This window comes from Microtus oregoni, unplaced genomic scaffold (genome assembly GCF_018167655.1).
Source record: "Microtus oregoni isolate MIOR12 unplaced genomic scaffold, Mior012 000031F_ref0000149, whole genome shotgun sequence".
NCBI lineage: Eukaryota > Metazoa > Chordata > Mammalia > Rodentia > Cricetidae > Microtus > Microtus oregoni.
In genome coordinates this window covers 6995277-7020710 of record NW_024543090.1, presented here as the reverse complement: position 1 = coordinate 7020710, position 25434 = coordinate 6995277, and the positions used below count along the sequence as shown (strand labels likewise).

At 41.3% G+C, this 25434-nt stretch overlaps 1 protein-coding gene across 1 annotated transcript in view; it reads right to left on the bottom strand.

Annotated features, from left to right (window-relative positions):
• Dcdc1 (doublecortin domain containing 1) overlaps window positions 1-25434 on the bottom strand; it is a 58527-nt gene that overhangs the window by 25346 nt on the left and 7747 nt on the right. The window contains exons 4-11 of the mRNA XM_041679150.1: window positions 24098-24233; window positions 22297-22456; window positions 17163-17321; window positions 15184-15384; window positions 9763-9856; window positions 7339-7506; window positions 4828-5010; window positions 601-804 (exon numbers count right to left, since the gene is read on the bottom strand). Coding sequence (XP_041535084.1) covers window positions 601-804; window positions 4828-5010; window positions 7339-7506; window positions 9763-9856; window positions 15184-15384; window positions 17163-17321; window positions 22297-22456; window positions 24098-24233 — 1305 coding nt within the window. The remainder of the gene's footprint in view (window positions 1-600; window positions 805-4827; window positions 5011-7338; window positions 7507-9762; window positions 9857-15183; window positions 15385-17162; window positions 17322-22296; window positions 22457-24097; window positions 24234-25434) is intronic.

Genomic DNA, 25434 nt, shown 5'->3' with positions numbered 1-25434 from the left:
AAATAGGTTATTAAAAGTATTAGGAGGGTTGTTGAGACAGAATTATCACTTTGGGGGCTCTCCTGTCGTGACTACACAGTCTCTAAGGCAGACACATAGTCTCTAACAACTTAAGCAGCCTCCATGTAAAAGTGAGGTGAAAGGCCTTGTCAACAAACACGTGCTCAGAAGCTCTGAATGAGGGGCATTTAATGTCCAAGTGAGGGGCATTAAAAAACAAACCAAAGAAACCAAAAAAACATTCAGGTGATATTCAACTTGCAGTGCAAGGGAACAAGGAGGAAAAAGGCATTCTGTTTACCATGAGGGTGAAGATAGCCTGGTGGTTCCATTTTCCCACTTTGTTCGGGGTCCCTTGAAAACCAAGGTGCTAGTTTCACATTGCTTCTAACTTTATATTCAGAGAAAAAACCATCAGAAAGAATCCCAGCCATCTTGTTGGAAAATTTTCTAGGAGAATGGAAATCTTTAACTCATTAGCTTAAATTGGTGGATGTAAACAGGGATGCTTGCTGTTCAGCTTTGAGGTACTTCTTGTCCAGAATTGCAACCACCATTACTTCTAAGGACACATACAACATTTTATTAATAGCCACTTACCCCATGGAATGTTCCAGCCATAATTAACTTCCCATTCCGATATCCATCCCCATTTTTGTATGCGATTATTTTCACTGCCTTTTGGTAGGAAGGTACCACGCCACTGTGGGATGTAGTGCATGTGCGTGCCTTCATCCATAAAGATGACAGACGCTCTTCGTAATATCTTAGAGTGTTTTCAGCTTCATAAGAAGATAAATCAGCCTGGTTTGTTTAAAAAAATATCATTTACACAAATTTAATTGTTTCTGTTTTGTTATCTTGGCATATCTCTACTCCCCCTTTTTAAAGTCTGCATATGTGTGTATGTGGTAGACCTACGTTTTATAGTGTCTTCTTTATGTACTCTAGATACTTGGTGTAGAGGAGGAAGAGTGTTGGGCCAAAATTCCTCAGTTCTCTTTCTAGCCCTCTCACTGACTTTTGAGCAGTTGGTCTGTCTTTCTGACTTGCTTTGGTTTTCTTTAAATGTTGCTGTATGTTTGTTTGGGTTGTGGAAGAAAGGAGACCAGGACCAAAGAGAACCTGGGATAGAAGTAAGGGAATATGAACACTACAGATACTTTCTTAATGAACAACTCTAGAAGGAGGCCATCCATTGGTGAAAGATGAAGGAGGAGGGTAGAACATCCCTTAGAAAGCTTTCCCCAGTGTCCTGACTAGGAGCCTGCCAAGATGCACAGGCCCTGGCTGAACTATTATAATGTAGAGGGTCCTTCCCAGTTACCTCTGCAAAACCAAATACCCTCTGGCTTCCAGATGACTGCTTCCTTTCTCTTTCCAGGTTACTACAACCTGTCACTGTCCATCTTTAGTATAAAACCAGTTTTGGGAGACAGAGGAGTGAGGTCTGGAGACAGGCAGGTGACTTCTGAGGGGCACACCAGGCTGGCAGGCTGCGACATTTTAGGATTACCTCCTTTTTATTCTGCTGTTTAAATCCACCCTTCCCCCACCCCACCCCCAGTTCTTTACACTGTGATGTGGGAGTCCCCTCTGTGTGCTGTGATTACCATTAATGAACAAAGAAACTGCTTTGGACCTATAACAAGGCAGAACTTATGTAGGCAGGTTTGGTAGCAGCATTTTCTTGGGTGGGCTCTGTTTGCTAGAAGCAAGCAGAAGCATGGCTTTTTAAAGAGAGGTCTTACTGACTCAGTGGTAGCAGCCACTTGCACTTTCAAAATAGCAGCTTCCTGGCTGTGGGCAGCGCTGCTAGCATGAACTCTGACTCTTTGGGGAAACCAAGTATTTGAATTGGAGTTGTGAGCAATATGCTACAGCTTGCTTGGTGACAACATGGACCAGCTGTATGCCTAGAGATGTGGCATTGTGCATGGCTCTCAGAGGCAGCAAGCAGCTCTGCCATGCTGGGCTGGGTTGGGCAAGCTGGTAGTAATGTATATACCGTTGTAATGGTGCAGCTTAAGTTTTAAAAAGCACTTAGCATTTTAAAAAGCATTCCTTAAGCATGGGGCTTTGGGAGAGGGTTGAAGGGGAGAGGTAGGAAGAAAAGCTGAGAAAAATGTAGAGCTCAATAAAAATAAAAATAAAGATGAAAGAAAGGTAACTCCATGTAACAGACCATAGATTAATAGAAATGGTTTAATTTAAGCTGTAAGAGCTAAATCAGTAATAACCCTGAGCTATTGACAAGCAGCTAAAATTTAAAAAAAGCACTCCTTAAAAATAAAGATACACAGATACACAATTACAGATACACAGTAGGACAGATTTAGACATAAAAGACGTCTAAATGGGTGACAATGTTAGATAAATGTGCATAGGCTTGGAGGAAAGAAGACAAAGAGTATAGATATTTGGAAAAGAAGTAAGTGGTTTTTAATGAAAGTATAAAGTTTTTAAAGAGATAGAGTATAGACAGTCATAGATTAAAGTAGTAAAGATAATAAAATAAATATTAAAAAGTAATAGAGTAAAAACAAGCCATATAAAGATGAAATTCACAGAGAGTCTGGATTATGTGTATTATTGTGTTATCTTTGAATTTTTTGACTATGAATAAGTACAGATAGACATTTCATTAAATGGGCTGCTAAGCTAAACCAGCATGTATACTATAAAGGTATCGTGACTTCCAAATTTGTATCTAAATATATGTTGCTTTGGAAAAGAGGCTCTTCTGTTGTTTCCACAGAGGATGAGAACCTATGGAGACTGGTGTGGTTTGATGAAACACAACCCCACAAAGGTCGCTGTGAACACTCCCAAAAATTACTACACCCAACAATCAGCAGGAGGCAGTGTGGAGAAAACTACACCCATATTCCTAAATCTTGTCTATAAATGTTTCTTTATATTTAAAAGGTGATATGCTATAGAGATTTGCATTAGTATTGATCTTGGTTGATTGATACAAATTTAAGGTTTATTTTGTTATACTGTATGTATATGTATACATATATATCTGCTCTTGATTAAGGTAATGTGATTGTACATCTCATTTAAAAATGTAATGTATAATTAAGAAATACAGATAAATAGAGAATCATTTGTAGTAGTCAAGCTTGTAGTCATGTAAGTTAGATTTTCTAGATGTACAGAGAAGTATTTCAGATGGATAGGAATTCCTCAAATCTTTCAAAGACTGTAGAATATGGCATTTAAAGTGTTTTAAGAATTTAGTACTTTTCATGACAGTGAGACACATGTGTTCCTGGAAGCACCAAATTACTTCAAGAGAAAGATGGGCATTGAAGAGACTTCTTATGGAGTTGGTTAGCCATTTGGGCAAGAAACTGTTCTTGCCTGGACTGCTTAACTGGACATGCAGGACCCACAGACAAATGACTGCTGAACTTGCCTAAAGGTGAGATAATCCTTCGGGGTTCCTGCTTCATGAAAGAGTCTGCTAGACATTCTGCAGGACATAGAAAAAAAGTGACTGACAAACTGCCAATATAGGCAGAACTGTCTTTGAAATTTCCTGCTTCGTGAAAAAGTCTGCTGGATACTGTGGGCCTGTAGACTGAAGATGGATGCCCCAATAATACAGAAGAACTTTTTTGGGTGACTGTCCAGGTAGCAAGATGTCTCTATCAATTCTAGAGTTTCAGAAGTTGCTTACAATGCACTTCCTGTTCACTTTGGTAATATTATATCCTTCTGGAGTCTTTGATGGAGTTGAAGAATTTATAATTATAGTTACAGTTTTCCTTAGCTATGATAAAAGATAAAGTAGATATAAATATTGTAACTGTAATTCTTGTTTGATACCGCTTTTTATATGTAATTTACTATGTTAAAATTAAAACCTTCCTTTTTATTTAAACAGAAAAGGGGAGGTGATGTGGGAGTCACTCCTGTGTGCTGTGATTACCATTAATGAATGCTTTGGACCTATAGCAAGTCAGAACTTAGGTAGGCAGGGGAAGCTAGGCTGAATGGTGGGAGAAAAAAGGGCAAAGTCAGAGAGAAGCCATGGAGCCACCACCAGAGTCAGAAGCTGGAAACTTTAGCTAATAAGCCAGAGTCACGTGGTGATAGACAGATTAATAGAAATGGGTTAAATTAATATGTAAGAGCTAGCCAATAAGAAGCTAGAGATAACGGGCCAAGCAGTGATTTAATTAATTCAGTTTCTGTGTGATTATTTCAGGTCCAAGCTAGCCAGGCGGCTGGGAACCAACAAGCAGCCTCCAACAACACTGTTCAAGTTGAAGGGAGGATTTTCTTTTTTAAAATGGTGTCATTTAAAATTAAGGTCACAGAATGTGGCAGAGTTAGTCCCCTACCATCACCCCTAGAACTTCTAAATGGTATTAGGTATGGATGCATGAATTCTGCCACCTAGCCTGAACTGCTACTAACAACAACATGTCAAATCCTCCCTGAAATGCACCATGCTCATAAAAAAGGAGCTTCTCCTATCCACATAGAGCAAATGCTGCTGTGCTAAGCAAAGACTCAAAGTCACTTCCCGACCTAAAGGCTACACAAAGAGAAGGGAAAGGTGTCGGCAGCCTACAGCTGCAAAAGTGCCCCATTCACTCCAAAGGCTGAAGAGAACTATTAGAAGACAATGCAATTTAAATTGCAATTAGGATAAAGGAATCAATGTTGGCAGGATGGGAAGGTGCCTCTGAGGAAGATGAAGTGCACGCGTGGAAGTGAACCTGGATGTGAGGCCAATCTAAATGCACCCAAGTTTCCAAATCATCGTCACGTGGGCAGTAGCAGAGCTCAGCTGGATAAGTGGGGAAGTACCTTGTCAACGCTGATGACCTTGAATGGCTTTCGTGGCAAGGACTTCTGCTGGGAGCCGGAAACACAGAAGAATGGAGCGCCTGGAAGCAGCTGTTTCAACCCCTTCTCTGCCCGCATGGACTGTCCACAAGCCTGGCAGAGCATCAGTTTTTTCTTTCCATCGGGTGAGAGGTAACAGTATCCCTAAAATACCAGAAAAGATGCTTCCATGTGGGGCTCCTAAACCATGAAGGCATTTTTTGCAGAACTCTTCACAGCACAAGGAAAACACATTTGTCATCATCAAATGCTAAATTTAAAACCACAACCCAAATGCATTATTATGCTTCTCAATAATTAAGTTTTTACATGTATTTATTTATTTGGCGTGTGTATGCTGGGGGCAGGGTACATATGGGTGGAGGTCAGAGGACACCTTGCAGGAATTGGTTGTCTTTTTCCATCATGTGGGTTGCATGGACTGAATTTGGGTCTTCAGGTTTGCCAGCAAATGCTTTATCTGCTGAGCTAGCTGACCAGCCCCAGTAATTAAAAATTTTAAAAGTATTCCTTAACTTTATAATGACTATGCAATACTGAGAACCCTAACTTCTATATAAAATCAAGATTTCTTTGAAGAATGACCAGTACCTCTTCGGAGGCAGAAAAACTACAATATAACATCTTGTATATAAGGGACATCTTGTTGTGCACAGAAACTAATCTATCCTGGAGTTAAGGAATAAAATTGAAAAAAATGCAAGAGCAAAAATAAGTGTCCCAACTGACTCAAAGAAGGGCAATTTGAGACTAGAAAGAACAATTCGAAAAGTGTGACTGGATTTGAGTATGTAAGCTCACAGGAGTTCATAACAAGTAAAGAATGAAGCAGGGGTGGGACCTCATTTGACATCATGCAAAAATAATTGTGGTTGGTAGGCACTGACTTGAAAACTAGCCATGTGGCTATTAGTGTAGCAAATTATTTCTAAAGGTGGCTACAGTAAAACCATTCCAATGCTGTTCACATGCCCTTTCAACTGGTGACATTACCGTTCCTCTGGTCAGGAGGTACGGTGCTTTTCTTCTGTGTTTGTGAGCAAGCTATGTCCTGACGTTGGCCCAATGACAGCCGATGTAAGAGGCAAGCAGGTGCATGAAAGGAGCTTGCACTGTAGCGCCTGGCTCTGTAGCTACAGTTGGAGCCCTGAGGTCACACAGAACTCACTGGACCAAGCTTCATGAGAAGTGGAATGGTTGGAGAGTCAACACCTGTGGGAGACTCCATCTTGGACTCTCCAGTCCTCATACACTAAAAATCCACAAGAAGATGAGAGCCACGTTTGCAGCCCTTGTCAAGACCAGCAGAGCTGCTCGGCAGAGCTCAACCCAAATTGCCACCTCACAAGGAATATATGTTTTTTTTTCAGTTGATTAAGTAGATGTGCAAGAAAGAATCACACATTTCCTCTGCCTTTTCTTTCAAACCGTATTTTTGACTACTGAAATATTATAATGAGGTAATATTCTTATTAAATCTTTAGCTAATTGATATAGAGATAAAATTGACTGATTTGAAGCAAAATGATGACATTAGATGAATAGACATTGAGAAATTTTCAGGTATTGGTCTGAGGAGAAATTCCTTCAAACCACTAAAGCATCATTAAAAACGGAAGTTAGGTATAGGCTTCAGAGACCTGAGTATCTGAAGAACACATGGCAATTTGTGAAGGCTCTGTAGAAAATGGTAAGCATAGGTTTAACAACAACTTTACTGTGAATCCTATTTACAGAGATCATGGAGAAAGAGAACCAAGTCAAATGGTACCCAAGTCAGAGCGTGCTGCCTGCCTATGGACCATGCTGTGAACCTGATCCCACCTGAGGGTCTTTTCTCAACCTTGACTCAAACTACCAACGATAAAAATGAATTTTTAGGACAACCTAGAAAATTTGGTAAAAAATAGTTTATTATACTGCCCAAATGCCACTGTTCATTTTATTAATCATGACAATGGCATGATGATTTTATCAAAAATGATCAAAATTATAAAACTGCATGCTTAATATAGAGGTAAAATAATATCATATCTGGGATTAGCAAAAGTGTCCAAATCTTAACGAATGTGATGCATCAATCAAGATTCACTGTACTAGTGTCTACTTTAGAATATGTATAAAATTTTCCACAGTAAAACAAGTAGTTTTAGATAGAGGATGTAATTTATTCTACTTTTCATAATTTCATTTCATTCTTTCCTATTAAAAATCCCAGAGTCTAAGTGATCTCATCAAAAATCAGCATTCATGCCAGGCACGGTGGTGCACACCTGTAATCCCACCTTTGGAGGCTGAGAGAGGAGGGTTGCCAGTCAGAAGCCAGCTTGGCCTCTGTAGCAAGACCTTGTCTGAAGCAAGCAAATTAGTGTTCAGCCTTATATGAACTTAAGCTTTCCCATGGGGGGAAACCTCCTGCTTTATTAATTGACCCTATTTTTCTTCCTTCTTTGGGAAGAGAGAACTACTTACGGGTTGATCAATGTTTTCTTTAGTGACAGATGATGTACAAAGGCCGGAGGAATTGGCTGCTGTGATTTTCCGATCCAGGGCAGTGCTGTGAAAGGCTATAAATGTTCTTGTATTTGCCACGTAATGCCACTTTTGATTGGCAGCCCCATTGCTGTATGGCTTGTATTTCTAAAAAATGAAAGAGTGACAAAATATGGACTCAGAAAGATGGGCGAGTTTGTAAGATGGTGGAGCAGAAAAAAAATTTTTTACTGGATAAATTTAGAAATACAATTACTCATAACTTACTGTAAATGATAGTTACTGTCAATATTTAGGAATTACACACAAAGCTACATAACATTAAACGTACTTGATTCTCAAAACCAAAACCCAAAAAACAAACTAATTAAAATTTTGTAATTCCACTATTTTTGACTTCTAACACTATTTTGTGTTTTTTTCTGACATTTTAAAGGAACATTAATTATTTCTTCTTAGAAAAATAATACTTAGGAAATTAGGGAAATTCCTAAATAGTTGAACCTGCAGGACATTTTTTAAACATTCCCTCTAATAAATAAATTGGCAGAATAATGACCATGTGTGCATGTGTCATATCTGTGGTGTGTGTATGTGTGTGTGTGTGTGTGTGTGTGTCTGTGTGTGTGTGTGTCTGTGTGTGTGTGTGTGTCTGTGTGTCTCTTTGTGTGTGCGCATGTGTGTAAATCATGAAAATATTTTAGGAAAAGTTTCTAGAATGATTATTGCTTAGATCATTTAAAAGATTATGATATTGACCAGAACAGCATTTTTTAGAAACATTATTTGACGTTCTGCTTTCCCAACTGTATTTGAATTTACCTATTATTTTTATGTTCTTGTCCAACATGCATGCACAATATCTCCCTAAACACCAACTCACTAAATGAAAACACAATTTGTTGACATCTCAATATGCGTTTGATTGATATTAAAGGAAGTGAGATTTTCAAAACCCAGCTTTAAAAATGTAGCTAAACTATGTAATAGAAACAGGATATGTGTTTTAATTCTATTGCTTGCATTATTCTGGAAAGTAATTTTGTTATTTGATTATAGCATTCTATGAGTTATCTCAAGTGTAATTAAATAGACATAAGCCGGCAGGTTAGCAACAGGAAAGCATATCATGCCTCAAGGAACTTTATAATTTATAATAACTACTGTGCCTGGTAAGATATAAGCAGCATTGAAGCTCTTAGCACTAATTTAGTGGGTCAGACAACAGAGGTCCCTCCACGATCTGGAGAACCAAAGGCTAAATTCTCAAGCAACAGGAAAGGATCTACCGGTATTAACCTGAAGGGACTCGTTTCCACTTATAGATACATGAATGTTTTCTCAAAAACTTATTATTTAATACATAAAATGGAAGTGCTGGTAATGGGAAGATACCTTGGAAGTTAGTCTGAATTACCTTATGATTAAGTTTATTCTTTATAAACTAAGACACATTGGGGGTGACATTCATATCTCCAACTGTTATGAAAATGAGTAGGGAATGGAATGTGCAGCCGCGTGAGGCTTCACCTAGCTGTGGCCCGTGTTGAGGAGGCCCCCATAGGAAACATGAAAGGCCATGTGTGCTGCGTCTTCAGCACAAATGTCTAGTTCCTATTTACCACAAGGACAGAAAACTTAATTAAGCGAACTTCAGAATCTATCCAGATTGCTGTGTCCTGATTTGGGATTCCAAACTGCAAAACAAGTTTCCTCATTAAAAAACACAGAATAAAGCAAATGTTATGTGGAAATGATTATGCTGTTTGGTGGAAACCAGGGTGCAGCTTCCAGAAGGCAGATGCAGAGCTGGGACGCTCCTAAGCTGTTCCTTGGCCTATCAGGGAGCATCACACGTCCATTTGTGGGTGTTTGGTTCTAAGGAGGGGTGACAGGAAAGAGCTTCAGGGTCTCTGTCCCAAACTCAAATGAAGCCTGCGTTAGAGGTACTGCAAGTGCAGTAGCAGAATTACGACTGTGGGCTCATGACCTCCCAAAAGAAGGACAAGGTCTCTTCCTCCAATATCTACGCCATGGGACCTTGCCTGTGCTCCCCATCAATACATTTAGGTGCACCAAAGAGCCATCACTCCCTGAGGTTGTAAGCTTCTGGAAATCTGTAGGGACAGTTTCTCCTGCTTGCCAGTGTGTGACTGTAATAACTGTTCCCACTTTTGACTACCAGCAAGCCTATATTCACCATTGACCAGAATGAACCCAACTGAGGTATCTCAACATACTCAATTTGAAGTCTAGACAGGGTATTACAAAAAGTATTTTAACAGTAACATTCAAAACAACATTCTAGGACAGCTATCCCTTTGCTCTGTAACAAGGGGGCATGGCGTCTCACTGCAGCTTCCTGAAAGGGTATAGCTTCTTGTTGGCCTGTGCGTATCTTACCTGAATGATAACGGGATAGCCCTGGGCTTCATTCTGAGCCTTGGTCATAGACACTGCCAGTACAAGGTCAGGGTTACTCACGAGGTGAAAGGTCCTTAAGAAGACAGAATTGGTCCCACTATGTAACAGACTGTGGTTAATATAATTGGAATTTCTATAAATTTCTGCTATGTAGAAACCCAGTTTTCTTTAGGTCTCACCATCTTATCAGAACAAATAAGTTATGATAGTCCAATATAGATATTATCCATATAATAATTTATGTAGAATGTATAAACAATAGTTAGTATTTATCATGTTTAATAATTCCTCATAATCTATGTACCCTATTTAAATTATGGTACGGTTTCTCTCTCTAGATTCTACCTGCCCGGATTCATCTTTATCGCCCACTCTTGCTATTACTGAGAAGCACTGAAGATGATGAAATGGAGTTTATAGTTTTGCTGCATGTGATGGAATCCTGGGACCATCTCTTAGTACTGTATGGCATTAACTAACTCCATGTTTCAATTTATCCATCTGTGCACTGGAATAGTGTGCACCCTGCGGGAGTTGAGTGAGTTAATGCATATAAAAGTAAATACCATAAGGGAAACCGTTAGTTGTAATTGTGCATTTGCTTGGCTTTTTAAAGTATTTTCCTGGGGCTGGATTGATGGTGCAGCTGTCGAGAGCACATACTTCTCTTCCAGAGGACTCAAGTTCAGTTCCCAGGCGCCACACTGACCCACGACCGCCTGTAACTCCAGTCATGGGAGCTTGGGTACCTTCTCTGACCTCCACAGGCACCTGCACTTATATGCTCATTCCTACACACAGAGAGACACATAATGGATAAAATAAATCTTAATATGTATTTTTCTATTAAATTCTCATGTTTCCAAAGGAGATTTTCTAAAACCCAAGATATATGTTGAGCATTTTAAAGATTTTATTGGTGAGTATACTTGTATATGTTCATGTGTGTGTGCAAGCCTCTGGAGGCTTGTTGAAATAGGAGCGGCGGGGCTGCGTCCCCAGCACCCCGGCCGCCTGCACAGCTAGCTTTACCAGAAATAATTACACGGAAACTGTATTCTCTTAAACACTACTTGGCCCATCATATCTAGCCTCTTCTCAGCTAACTCTCGCACCTGGACTAGCCCATTTCTAATAATGTGTAGCACCGAGGTGCCTTACCCGGAAGATTCTAGCCTACGTCCATCCTGGGTCGGAGCTTCATCACGTGTGTCTGCCCAGGAGAGGAGAAGATGGCATCTCTCTCCAGAGAGCAGAGCTGTCAATCTATCCGGGAGAGGGGAGCATGATGTCTCTGAGCTCACTTCCTCTTCCTTCCAGCAGTCTATTCTGTTTACTCCACCCACATATGTTCTAAGCTATGAGCCTAAGCAGTTTGTTTATTACTTAACCAATGAAATCAAAAGATTTATATATGACACTCCCACATCAGAGGCTAAAAGAGGGAGCTAATCACCACAGAGCTAGGGCTGTAAGCCATCCGATGTCTGTGCTAGGACCCAAGCTTCAGTCCTCCGGAAGAGTGGGAATGTTCTTAACTGCTTAGTTCTCTCTCTAGCCCCTATGTTGAGTTTTTTTTTTTAAGATTTATTCATTTGTTTTCACGTGTGTTTTGCCTGCATGTTTTTCCATATGCCATTTGCATGCCTGGTGCAGATGGAGGTCAGCAGAGGGTCCTGTATCCTCCGAAAGTGGAGTTGTCAATGGTGGTGGCATTTCTGTCATTGAAAATATAAGTAACCTATCTTGAATATAAAATGTAATGGTGAGAATAAAAGGACAGAGAGAAAATGGGGAATATATATATATATATATATTACATATATAATATAGAATATATTTTTTTAAGACTTAAAAAATGTTCAGATAGCTTATTCAATTTTCTGAGAATAAAAACAACACACCCTTATTGTAAAGAATCACAAAGTTCTGGAAAATAGAAAACTTAAAGCCCATCATATGGGTAAAAGATGGTCATCTAATCTTACAATCTATTTTCTCCTCCATAGTTAGTTAATGGGGTACCACTGAATTTCCAAAATGGATATTTTATTTTTTGAAATGCCTCTTCAGCATATGTCAGGGTTTGGTCCTGCAAGACCTCACCTCTGTGGGCTCAGCTGTTTTCATACATGTGTATTTCTTACATGTATATTGGCACTCAATAATATTCAAATGATCAGATGATTGCTGATTTCCTGCAGCGACCCCCTGAGATGTCACTACCTTAGGGTCCACATTACCCAGAATAGATTCGCTTATGACTTAATGCTTGAAATTACATTCATCTTGAGATCATTGGGGCACATTGTTTCCACCTTGCTCTTTTGTATATAGGGGCTTCATGTGGAAGTTTCATAAGCACATGCTTCTTACAGAAAGGAAATACTTCTCTGCTATTGGTAAGTACCAATTAATGGTACTGTCAAAACAGGGAAAAACAAAAGCATTATAGCAGCCAACTATCCCCACCAACTACCCCTCATTTCCCCATGGTTTGACACAGGATAGTCTCAAGATGGTCAAGTTGTAGAGTTCCAGAAGACTAAAACAGACTTTAGTGTTACCCATGGCTAGAGTTTTCAGAACTGCTCATAGCCCATCAGCTAACAGTTTTAGGCAAATTTCTCTTCCTGTTTTTAACCGCCTTCTCGGCTCCTTTCTCTCCAGCACCCAGAAGAACAAATGACCTAGCTAACCAGGACTCAGAGCCATAGGTATCTCTCTCACAATGGCCACGGAAGCACTTCCAAGCTTGCCCAAGTCAGAGTCACATGGTCACCCCCACCATGTTCACCTGCACTCAGTCATGCCTGCATCCAGATCTAAGAAAATTCTGGATTTTAAAATGGGATTTCTGTGCATGTGAATGTGTATATGTCTATGTCTATATTTGTTTCATATGTTTTTACTTCAGTCCATCTTCTCTTGGTAGTTTGTTTGTTTTATTCTATTCTAGTTTGTTTTCTAAAGGGAGAGAGACAGAAAGGTGTGGAGGTGGGTAGCTTGGGTGTTGGGCAAGATCTAGAAGGAGTTGGGGGAGGGAAAACCATATTAAGAATATATCATATAAAAAAGTCTATTTTTAATTTTTAGAAAAACAATCACAGGAACTTTACCATGATCCAGAAAAACAAGGCAGATAGAACCACTAAATGTAGTGCATATATCTTTGTACTCTAGGGGTCTAGCTCCAGAGGAACAAGAATCTTGATCTTTTTAGTTTTTTTCTGAAGTTCCACCCCTAAAACAATGTCTTCAATGACCCATAGCCTTCATCTGTGGTGGTCAGGATGCAGGATGGTAGTTCAGTTTTCCTAACTTTGCTTAGAGTTGCTATGTATTCTAATATGTGGTCAGTTTAAAAGGAGGTTCATGGGTTGCTGAGAAGAAACTGTTTCCTTTAGTGTTTGGTGGAATGCTCTGTAGACGTCTGTTGGCCCATTTGATTTATGATAATCTTGAACTCCAGGATTTCTTTATTCAGTTTTTGTCTGGGTGGCCCGTCTGCTGGTGAGAGCGCGGAACTGAAGTCACTCACCATCACTGTGTCACGGTCGGTGGGAATTTTGGATGGAATAGCATTTCTTTTATTAAACTGGGTGCCTCACATTTGAGTTCGTAAATGTTGAGGGCTGTAACATCGTGGTAGATTTTCCCTCTGATGAACATATAGTGTCAGCTGAATGAGTGAATTGTGGTTCATATAACTAGTCGCTTGCGGGAATAAAAGCCTATTCTCCTAGCTCCTCATCACAGGCAGCATAGCCTTGATGGATGGGGTGAAGAAACAGACCAACATCTCTGTCCATCAGATCACTCTCCAGCTCCTTTAACACACAACCAATGACCATTCCCTGCTGTCTGTTGTACTCACCCTGGAAATGGTGGAGTAGAGCTAACTCCTTTCCTGCCATGCCAGGATTGCTGATGCTGCCTCCCAACGGTTATTCTGTCTCCCTCAAGGCACAGAACCCAAACCATGGGCAGTCTGCTCCATAAATACAATGAAAGTCACAGCTCCTTCCCATTAAGAAATATTTTGCATAATATAAAAATATATCCTGTACATTATAAAAAAGGCTGAGGAGTTCACTAGAGCTCCACGATATGTCATAGTAGAATTTTAGTCTAAAAAAGCAGGAAGTTATGTTTTCTGGTTAAATTAATGTTCAAACATACACAAAACAAAGAGAAATGTGTAATAAAACATGAACTGAAACACTGTCAACATTTTATCTTGTTCCATCTATATCTCAGCTTTTGATACTTTTATATTTACTAGAATTTATGACTTATTTATCATTGGTTCTGTGTTTACACAATAAATACATGTCTGCTATATGCATGCACATGTGCGTTCAAGTGTCTACAGAGGTCAGAAGAGGATGTTGGCTCTCCCAGAGTTTGAAATAAAGATAGTTTGGGGCCCACTCTTCTGTGGGTGCTGGGAACTGAGCTTTGGTCCTTGGCAAGAATAGCAAGTACTCTTAACTGCTAAGCCGTTTCTCTAAACCCTTGCTAGAATGCCTAAAATAAAGCTCATTTAACATCTCATATTTTTATCTCTAAATAGAATATAAACTTAATTGGCCAAGGCCCTCTTTTTATCTCAACACAGGCATTGACCAATTATGATATGCAACAAGATCAATAATATTTTCTTACTATAATCAAGTAGCCAAATTGTCTGATTTTTTCTGATCTTCTCAAGAAAATGTTTGATCATTTTGAATATAGAGACATGGTCAGACACTGAATTAGGCTAATACATTTGATAAAGCAGGAATAAATGCTCTCTGTATGACTAGAAATCACTTGTTCTTTTTATGAATGAAAACTGTGAAGGGAAACAGGGAGAGGGATTGAATAAACAAAGGTCCCAAAATACTTAAAAATTAGGAATACTTTAGAATTCATATCTGATTTCTTCCTGTCACAACGAGAAATGATGAGTATCTAGTCTTGAGGCAATGGCTAGATGAAACTCAGAAATAAATGATGTCTTATCTAATCTAGCAGTTGTTAAGTTGTGTGTAGCTTACCTAAATTTTTTGTTTATGTCTCTGTCTCTTCTTTGACAAGAATAAAGAATTTTCACCCAGTAAAATAGAAAACCCAGTTCCTCAACTCTATTCCTGCTTGCTATGTGGAGAGCATGGCAGATCACTTAGGGTCTCATTCGCAGTTAGATGGATATTATGTGTATTGAGTATTTGCAAAGGCACCACGTGCACTCAGGGTCTGTGGAGGCCAGAGTGGAGTTACGGATGGCAGTATACCACCATGTAGGGGCTGGGAATTGAACCCAGGTCCTCTGGAAAAATAGCCAGTGTTTGTAACCACTGAGCCATTGTTCATCCAGTTTGGTGTATAAACCTCAAAATTCAGGGGGTTTACCTGCTTTCTTCCTTATGTGTCCAGCGTTGGTTCCCATCGTCAGATTTCTTCTCCACCAAAACGACCCTTGTGCCTGACCGGGGTTTGCAGCCCTGTACACCCAGGACCAACTGAGGAGCAGCAAAGCTAATGATTCGCCTATTTCTGTATTCAAATTCCTGATGTTGCAGCTTCTGCAATTTACTGTGCTTTGGGAAATGGCTAAGGTTAAAAAAAAAGCCTGTTAGTGACCCAAAAATGGCCCCGGAAGTGTATGCACTGGAGATGCTAAGTTCTGCTGGTCAGAGCTGCCTGTGGGCTGTGTGTTAACTTGCAGTGATGAATAGAACCAAAGGACAGCAGTGAGGCCATCAGCAATGTGCTTCTAAGCTGGGGTGGAAGGTAGAACCCTGTGGCTGGAGAGATTTGTCAGCAGTGATGTGTGCTGGCTGCTCCTTTAACGGGTCTGAGCTCGGTCTGCAGCACCTACATCCAACACTTAGCTCACAGACACCTCTAACCCCAGCTCTGATGGAGGAGTTACTTTCAATTAATAAAGAAACTGCCTTGGCCCATTTGATAGTTCAGCCCTTAGGTGGGTGGAGTAAACAGACAGAATGCTGGGAGAAAGAAGCCGAGTCAGTCGGTCGCCATGATTCTCCCACCTGACACAGCTGCAGGTTAAGATCTTCCCTGGTAAGCCACCTCGTGTGCTACACACATTATTAGAAATGGATTAGATCAATATGTAAGAGCTAGCCAATAAGAGGTTATAACTAATGGGCCAGGCAGTGTTTAAAAGAATACAGTTTTCGTGTAATTATTTCGGGGCATAAACTAGCTGGTGGCCAGGAGCCAGGCAGCAGGAACGCAGCCCACAGCTTCTCACAACACAGCTCCAGGAATCCAACATCCTCTTTTGGCCTCCACCAGCTTATACTCAGATATGGCACACACACACACACACACACACACACACACACACACACACGAGAGAGAGAGAGAGAGAGAGAGAGAGAGAGAGAGAGGTTAATTTAAAAAATTTAAAGTAGAATCCTGAATTCATTTTTTAAAAGAAATAAATGTTTATTTAAGAGATCATTTGAAAAATTTGCCAGCTAAGAGAAAGCAAGTTCAAATGGAAAGCAGTATAGCTAAGGAAGAAAAGGTGAAATTCAAACAAAATGAGGAGGCAGGGAAGAGGCGTGCAGAATGAAAACAGGGAGTAATTGTGTTCTGTGCAAACTGAAATATTTTTTCTTCTTGCTGCTGGGTTCTGGGCTCCAAAATTTCAGCGAAGAACTATCATAACAGAATGAGGAAATGCCAGGAAGTTAATTTAAAGAAATCTCTTACTTAAGGACCACAAAACATTAAGCATATGTGTGACATATCATCAACATCGAAATACACTGACATATTAATCCAAAAGCTCTATTAAGCCTCCACTGTGTGTGTGCTCTAATGGTAATGGCTAAATCTGTGGAAACTGTTTAACTCACATGTGCTAGTAGCCACTATAACACCAAACAAATATCTAAAGATCGTGGAAAAATACAATGCATGTTATATTCCTAACATTTCATTGGATGACACCCAGAACAAAAATGTTTAAAAGGAAAAATTGTATTTTCCTAGCTTCTTAAGGTATTAAGAACATCCTAGTTAAGGCTTTAGTAAGTTATCCACATGCTCGTCCAATGAATACAAGTGTTCCGATTCTAAGTTCTCAGGAGTCAAAGGTGGCTGGAACTACCGTTTAGTAGAAAGAGTCCATCAGACACCCAAACATCATGTCAGCCTGCACAGGAGGAGCTGAGGGGTAAAGAACATGTCCATCCGACATGTCACAGATGCTGTGATTAGCATCACAAGAGAAGAATGTGCACACGGGCACACACAGCAGCCAAAGTAAAGATGTTAAGGAATGTGCTTGTAGCCGCAGGAGGAGAGCTAAGACCAGACAGAACCTTCCAACAAGAATCCCATGCAAACTTTACCTGTGTTTCTTTTGGGGTTGCACATTTTCCAGGAGCTCTTTGTCCGTTTTCTTTGGAAGGCTGTCGCCATCAGCAAGGTTGAACGAAGGGTCCTGCCAGGCATACTTGGGCATCCTGCGACAGGCTTCCATGCGGAGATGGGCTCTCTCATGTGAATCTCTGTCAAGATGCAGGGGCAAAGTCAAGTCTAAGAGTGCTGATGCATGTTCACAGAGTCTCCAGCTGTAGCCTGACCACTGCCTGCAGGATACTGGCACTTCTCTAGATCATGTTTTCACAGGGGTGCCTAGATTGGGAAATCCACTAATGCACCTCTATTGGTAGATGCCTACAAATCAGATCCCTCAATGTCATAGTCCACAGCATTTATCTTTGTTATTTTAGTTTAGAATGTGGGCCCATGTATTATATTTCAAAGTTCTATTAAAGCTATTAAACAGTAGTTTGAGCAACTCATAGTGGACACGAAATGACACTCCTCACACTGGTGCTTAAGTGGCTCCTGATTTTGTACAAAGCAGTATAGCTCAGATAACCAGATTGCAGATATTTATTCTGAAGATGATATTATAGAATCTTCCTCTCAATAGAGTAACCAAAAGTGACTCAAATCACAGCTGCATGCATGTTTTCTAATTGAGAAAAACACATGAAAACTTTAGAATAGAATAGTGATTTTGAAAACTCAAGACAAAGGGGGCAGGAGTAGCAGCCACTGTTCAGATCCACGGATTCTGAACTCCAGGTTGTTCTTAGAACACATCTGCTTTGAGTAAGATCAGGACACTGCATTATGAAGACTGTTCTTCTGAGGGAGGTATAAACACACAGGCATAGCAGCATGAATATTTCAGTCCTAATATGCAGCTGGGTAAATAAAGTTCTTTCTCTGGGATAGGCTGCGATCAACAAGGTAGTGGTGATAGTTTGGTGCAAGCACCAGCATTATCAAATGACTGAAGTCTTCCAGGGCAACTCTGGTGTTCATACATCTGGCTTCGCACGTTTCAATGCCAGGGCCAGTGTTGCATATGGGTATGAGGTTGGAGCACAACCAAGGCCTCTTTCTGAGCCCAGGCAGCTTCCCTGGTCAGCATATCCCCAGTTGTTGAAAAGACGCCAGTGCCATCTTGTGTTTGAAACAGAAAACACAGCTCCTCCGCCCTCACCACACAGTGTCCTATAGCCTACTCGGAATTCACCAGCCTTTGCTAGTCCTGGCAAGACAATGCAGTCAAGTCAATTCTAGAAAAGCATTTTAAAAATCTATCTTGTTTAAAAAATTAATCAACCAAATCTCTTATTCATAAGATGCATATTCCACTAGTTATGTATTCCTTTCACCAATATTTATCTAACTTCTGGTATGTGCCAGGTATAGAACTCTTTGTGCTGAGTACAGTAATGAACAAGACAGGTAAGGTCTTTGTTCACTATGCTCCCATTGTGTTGGGAAAAGGAAAGATAACAGACAAGAAAATGAGTAGCCACAGCTAGCTTCCCTGTAGAAGAAAACAGGACACTGCAGCGAGGGGTTGCTTTGCTGCCATCTGCAGTGCTTTAGAAGTGAAGCCAGACTCCTCTCTGAGGCCAGCTCAAAACTGAGGGCCCAGAAGAATCTTGCTATTGAGGAAGAACATTCTAGTCAAAAGCAAATAAGTAAATACAATTGAAAACATCAAGAATGCATTGATTCATTTGAGGAACAGGAAGATGCTGACATATCAGAGTGAGTAGTCAGGGAGGTGGTTCCGGACAGAGCTCAGGAATTAGGAAGGGACAGTCTCTGCAATATTGTGAGGAATGAGAAGGCCGTCCCCACGTTCTGTGCTCTGTACTTGCTTCCCATCAGCAGGGATGTAGACCCAGTGCCCAGGCTCTTTCCCACACTGCTCTTCCTTACAGGCTTTGGCTCATATCTCTCCACAGAACCCAGCAATTAAAAAAGCCTGCCTTTCAGCCCTGAAAACATACATACAAGTAACATATGGACTGAGCAGGTTATATTTAGGAACATATATGTATGTACATATATGCATGTGAGAATAAAAAGAGAGGTCATGAGTTTGAAAGAGAGTAAGGAAGGGTAAATGGGAGGGTGTGGATGGAGGGAAGGGGAGGAAGCAATGTTGGAATCAAATAATAATCTCAAAAACAGAAGAGAAGGTCCCTTTTAGATTTATGTTCCCAAAACTTGCTTGAATCACTTTTCTTTCTTTTTTTTTTTTTTTCGCTGCGGTAAAAAACAATGACTTCTCGAATTTTGCATGCAAATGGATGGAAATAGAAAACACTATCCTGAGTGAGGTATCCCAGACCCAAAAAGATGAACATGGGATGTACTCACTCATAATTGGTTTCTAGCCATAAATAAGGGTCACAGAGTCTACAATAGGTGAATCTAAAGAAGCTAAGTAAGAAGGTGAACCCAAGGAAAAACATATAGTTATCCTCTTGGCTAAGGGAAGTAGACAAAATTGCCGGGGAGAAAATTGGGATCTTGGGGGTGGGTTGGGATGGGGGTAAGGGGAGATGGGGAGAGAAAAGTTAGAAGGGAAGGGGGGGGCTTGGGGAAACAGGAGGATTGGGATAAAGGAAGGTTGGACAGGGGAGCACGGAACCACAAATCTTAGTTAAGGGAGCCACTTTAGGGTTGGCAAGAGACCTGACCCTAGAGGGGCTCCCAGGTGCCCAAGTTGAATCACCTTTCTTAAATCACCTCAGTTCTTACAAGCTAAATCCTCCAAAGATGCAGACCGACGGATTCCAGAGAAATCACACAAAGACGTCCTAATGTGGAGTTTTGTCATCAAAGATGTCTTACCGGTCAGGGAAGAAGGAACATGAGAGAGGACAATGAAGGATATGCAACATGGAAGCCCAAAGGGGGCATTTGGGAAGAAGGTGACTACAGCAGAGCAGAAGGGAAGGTGGAGGAGGGCAGTGGGGGTAACTCATGGTGGGATGGATTATGAAAACCCATGACTTTTCATGCCAACTCAAAAGAGATAACTAAAAACACAATTAAATAGATTGTCATTGGATATACCTCAAAGAACTAGTGAAAGTTATGTTCAAAGAGAGACAGCCAGGTACACTGATAAGCGAGGACTGAAGGCCTGCCAGCTAAAAGTGGAGTTCATCACAGGGAAGCATGAGTTCAAGGGGCAGAGACTTCTGAGAGCTGGTCATCTGTCTTAGTCGGGGTTCTCTTGCTGTGAAGCCACACCATGACCAAAAAGCATGTTGGGGAAGAAAGGGTTTATTTTGCTTATACTTCAGCATTCTTGTTCGCCACTGAAGGAAGTCAGGACAGGAACTCAAACAGGGCAGGAACCTGGAGGCAGGAGCTGATGCAGAGGCCATGGAGGGTGCTGCTTACTGGCTTGCTCCACATGGTTTGTGCAGCCTGCTTTCTTATAGAACCCAGAACCAGTAGCCCAGAGGTGGCACCACCCAGCATGGGCTGGGCCCTCCCCCAATGATTCCTAAATGAGAAAACACCATACAGCTGGATCTCATTGAGGCATTTCCTCAGCTGAAGCTCCTTCCTCTTTAATGATGCTGGCTTGTGTCAAGTTGACACAAAACCAGTCAGTATATCATCAAAGCAGAATGAGCTTCCTTGTGAGCCAGTGGCACCTGGACTCAGGGAATCTTTGAGAGCCTGGGTCACAAAACCTGCCTGGGGTGTTTGGGTAAGAACCAGCAACCCTGTGTGCTGGGAGCTATGAGTTCCCGCACCTTAAGGACTCCAGGCCTTGTTGTGACTGATCCACAAAGCAGATCTTTGCTCTAGAAGGTTACTCCTTTTTCCTCACTCTGTTTTGTCTGAGTGCAGCCTGGTAATTTAGGGGCTGGAGGAAACACTCTTCAGAAGAATGGAAAGCTTGTTAGGAAAGTTTGTGTCCAATTCCCTAGCTTTTATAGGAGACACCACATGGGAGAAGAAACTCTCTGAAAGCAAAAAAACTGCTTGCCAGTGCCTGTATTGTTTGGAGACCTGGATTAGGTGAATGAATCACTTGTCAGATTAAGAAAAGTGCTTCCTAAAACCAGCTTCCTACAAGTTGGTAGCAAGGTGGGCCAGCAGTGGCTCAGCAGGTACAGGGACCTGTCACCGGGACTGGCAGCTTGAGTTTGATACACATAGGCCACAGTGGGAGAAGAGAAGTAAGTCCTTATCTTCTGACTTCTGCACCTGCAGTGTGGTGCATGCATTGCGTGCGCACGCATGCACACACACACACGTTCAAAATTAATAAAAGCAAAAAAATAAATTTGTAACAAGGATAAGTGAGTTTGGCAATCGCAGGGCTCAAGTCTGGAGTAAACTCATCATACCCTTATTCTGCCTATGCAGAGCATGTGGGTGGGGTCCTTTGCCACACCGAGGCCCCAGGTTGGGCGAAGAAACCCGACATGAACATCTCCAAGTACAGCACTGTCTAAATTTAGTGAAGTCACCACAGATAGGTGTGTGACAAGAAAGAGAACCTGAGGCAGAAAGAAAGAAGTATCTGCAGCGAGCATTGGGTATCTTTAGGTAATAGTTTGTCACCTATTAGAAGCCGGTACGCTAGACAACACCAAGAGATGTGTCAAATGGAAGTGACCATGAGGTAAAAGAAGGGCCATTGTCAGGCAGGGCTGAGGGCCATAAGAGGGCAGGTTATTACTCAGCTTGTCAGCCTAGGCTCTCACGGAAGCACTGAAGGTAAGATAACTGTCCACAGATGGACCTTAGAGAGCCTGAAAGGATGGCGTTATGACGATCTTCCAGAAAGCAATTTCAGTGGCTCAAAATGATTCAGTGTTTACTGGGACAAAACATGGTGAGAAAGAAAGAGGGGAAGGAAGGAAGGAAGGAAGGAAGGAAGGAAGGAAGGAAGGGGAAAGGAAAGTACCATGCTAAGATAATGTTGTAGCTGCATCGCTGAAAGGAGCGGAAAGTGATGGTTAAAGCCCTGGTTCTATTGGTCTGTCAGAAACTAAGTGAATACGGTATGACAAGTGATGGAGCTTCAGAAACGTCTCTGAGTTCCCTGCATGGGCTCCACACTGCCTCCAGGTGGAAGAGCTGCAGTCACACAGCACTGGCCCCCTTTTCCAGCCACAGTGATGACTTACTTACAGAGCGTCTCTGGGAGCATTTCCTGGTATTAAAGCATCATTTTGCATCTGAGTTCCCTCTGGTCCTTTCTCTTGCTTCTCTTCTTCCACAATGACTACAGGTTTATGCACAACGAGCTTGCCCCCAGACACAAGGTCAATTTGGACTTCTAAAACGAGAGCTGAGAAGAAATGAACCAATTGCAAAGACATATTAGTCACGACTGAAGAGCACCAGGAATTCAAAATTACATACTCAATGAAGGGCAAAGCCTTCAGCCTTTGGGCGTTCTTTAAACTAAGAAGTTGGACTTTAATTGGATGCTTGCTAATTCTTTCCTCTTGAGATTTACTTAGACAAAAGTACTAATAGTAGGTATTTCCGAGGTTAATTTAATGATTTTCTATTCCAATTATTCTAACAAGCTATAGCATTTCCATATACGTCTTTAGATGGTTCTCTGAGATTCAGACTCAAGCATGAAATCCAGTACTGTGAAAAGTGTATAAAACTGTGGGGGATAATGGTTTTTCCTTACCTTGGTAAGGGAAAGGGGAAGTCCACAAGGGAGAGAGAGAGATATTACAAGAGAAACTCAAAAGTCCAAAGACAGGAGTAGGGGTAGGGGTGGCAGAAGTCAACCATATTCTGTTATGCTGTTCCTCTGCCGCTGTCCATCTTGTTTGTTGAGCCAGGGCTCCCTACGGGGAACTGAGCCTGGCTGATTAGGCCCACTAGTGAGTGAGTCTGTCTCTGTCCCCAGTGCTGGGATGGCAGGTTCTTGTAACCACACTTGACTTTTCACAAGCGTGCTGGCAATCAGGCCCAGTGACGAGCGATTTTACCGACTGAGTTGACTCCCTAGATGCTAACAACAGCATACTGTCCCAAGATGACAACTATATAAGCCAAGAAATGCAGCACTGGTGTGTGTGTTTCCCACAAGCCTTTCTCTCCTACTTAGTGTATAAAGAGTTTACCTTTCAGTATTGGCCTGCAGGGACAGAGGTAGAAGGTGGAGAATACCAGAAACCAGTGCAAGGAGTTGTATTTTCCCTTACTGGTGTCATTGTGGAAACACTAGGGAAGCATCAGGCCTCTGTGACATGACCCCTCCCCGCACCGCAAGGCTACATGCATATGGACTTGACTTTCTGGACATGCAGCTGACCTATCAGTTGCCAAGAAGCTTTCTGGAAAGTTCCTAAAGTGGTTGACAAACAAGGATAAGGTAGCTCTCTAGCCAGAAGTAAGCCAGCTACCACTGCTTGGTTCCAAAGAGTAAGACAGCAGGAAGGAGGCTGAACCAGGTAGGAAGCCATGGCCCACTCCCAGTCCTGTCCGGGCCAAACGAACAAGCACAAGTGACCGCAAACATAGACTTCAGCCTGGGAGCCCAAGAACAAGACGATCTATGTCCCAAGTTCTTTCCTCTCAGGCAAGGGAGGGCTCTGCAGACTAGAAAGTTCTAAAGCCCTGCCTAAGAGATTGATGACATAAACAGATGGTACAACATTAAAACATGATTGGACATCTAATCCTCTTTCCTTGATGGGAATGCATGGGGCTCACAAATTACATATCTGTAAAACATAAAAGGAATCGTGTTGAGTTGTTTTTTTTTTTTAACCATTGGCTCTTCCGAAGTATAGTAGGTAATAAAATATGCAACCACGTTAAATACACTTTAATGAATGAGGCTAAAGAGCCAAACAGCAAGATGCAGAGCTCAGAATGGACTGTTTGAATAAAAATGATTTAAATATAAAGCCATGTCATTGGATGTGTTGGGGTATCAAAGTAAGGTACCGCCAAAGCTTACCTTCCTCCTTGCACAAGCTGCAAAAGGTTTTAATCTTGGAAACGTCAAACTCAAGGCTCCTGAGGAGGATTTGCTTCCTTTGTTGAGCGATGGAGAGGTCAGGATTAATCCAGGCTTCTCCACATGAAACATATACCTATCAAAGAGATGCGTCTGGGAAATGGTGTGGAAGGGATCGAAACAGCTCAGAGTAGAAGCAGTCCCAGAAGTCAGGACCATACGGAGGGTGAACAGCCAAACTGCGGTGTCATGGAGTACCACCCAGTAATGAAAAGGAACAAGCCGCCGGCAAAGGCACTGGTTCTGCAGAGTGCCCGGCAGGCGGTACAGCCTTAACTGCATGCATGCTGTTAGACTCTACCATGGCTGGCCAGTGATGCCAGCCTCTCATGTAGTACAACATGGACCACGGAAAAAACAAAGCAAAACAAACAAACAAAACCATTCCACATCTTTTTTTGCAACTCCTATAAGTCTATAGTCATTTACAAATAACAAAATTCAAATAATTTTTTTAATGGAAAGGAAGGTAAGGGGGAAGGATTGAAATGAAGAGATAATCAGAAGCTGGCCAAATGTGACCATGGCCCAGATGGGAGCTGCTGGTACATTTTGTAAATACAGATTTCCTGGGAACGAGACTTGCTGATTTGTTTACATGTAGCCAATGGCTGGTGTTTCTGTAGAGACCACATAGTCACCAAAGCCTAAGATCTCCACTACCTGCTCTTTCATGAAAAAAAGATTAAGATCCCTTGCAGAAATGGACTTGTAGTATTATATAAACACCAAAATACTAATGTGGGGATATGGCGAGCAGTTTAAGACATGTACCACTCTTGCAAAGACTGGAGTAGGTTCCTATCATCCATGTTGTGTGGCTCACTACCACCTGTAAATTAGCTTCAGGAGATACAACACCCACTTTTGGCCTCTGGAGGCACTGCATGTATGTGTATAAACATACACAAGTGTACACATAATTAAAAACCAAGATCTTTTAAAACACACATACATACACACTACTAGATATGTTTTTGATGTCTGTGTGTATATGGTTTTAAGGCTGGCCACTCTGAATCTGACAACTAATAAGAGCTCATCCCTAGGAGAAGCTAATTCTCCTTCTCTCAGTAGTCATGAGTTACCTGTGGTTCTTTGCCTAGGGATGGGACTCTATGAAATTGTTCCCTTCCATGTTAACATGTCTGCTGATATTGCCATTGCTCTGGTCTTGTTTATGCATATACATACATACATAATACATACATATGTACATACATATATATTTGTATAAAATAAAAATAATCAAAGAAAGAAGGCCACCAACTTGAGAG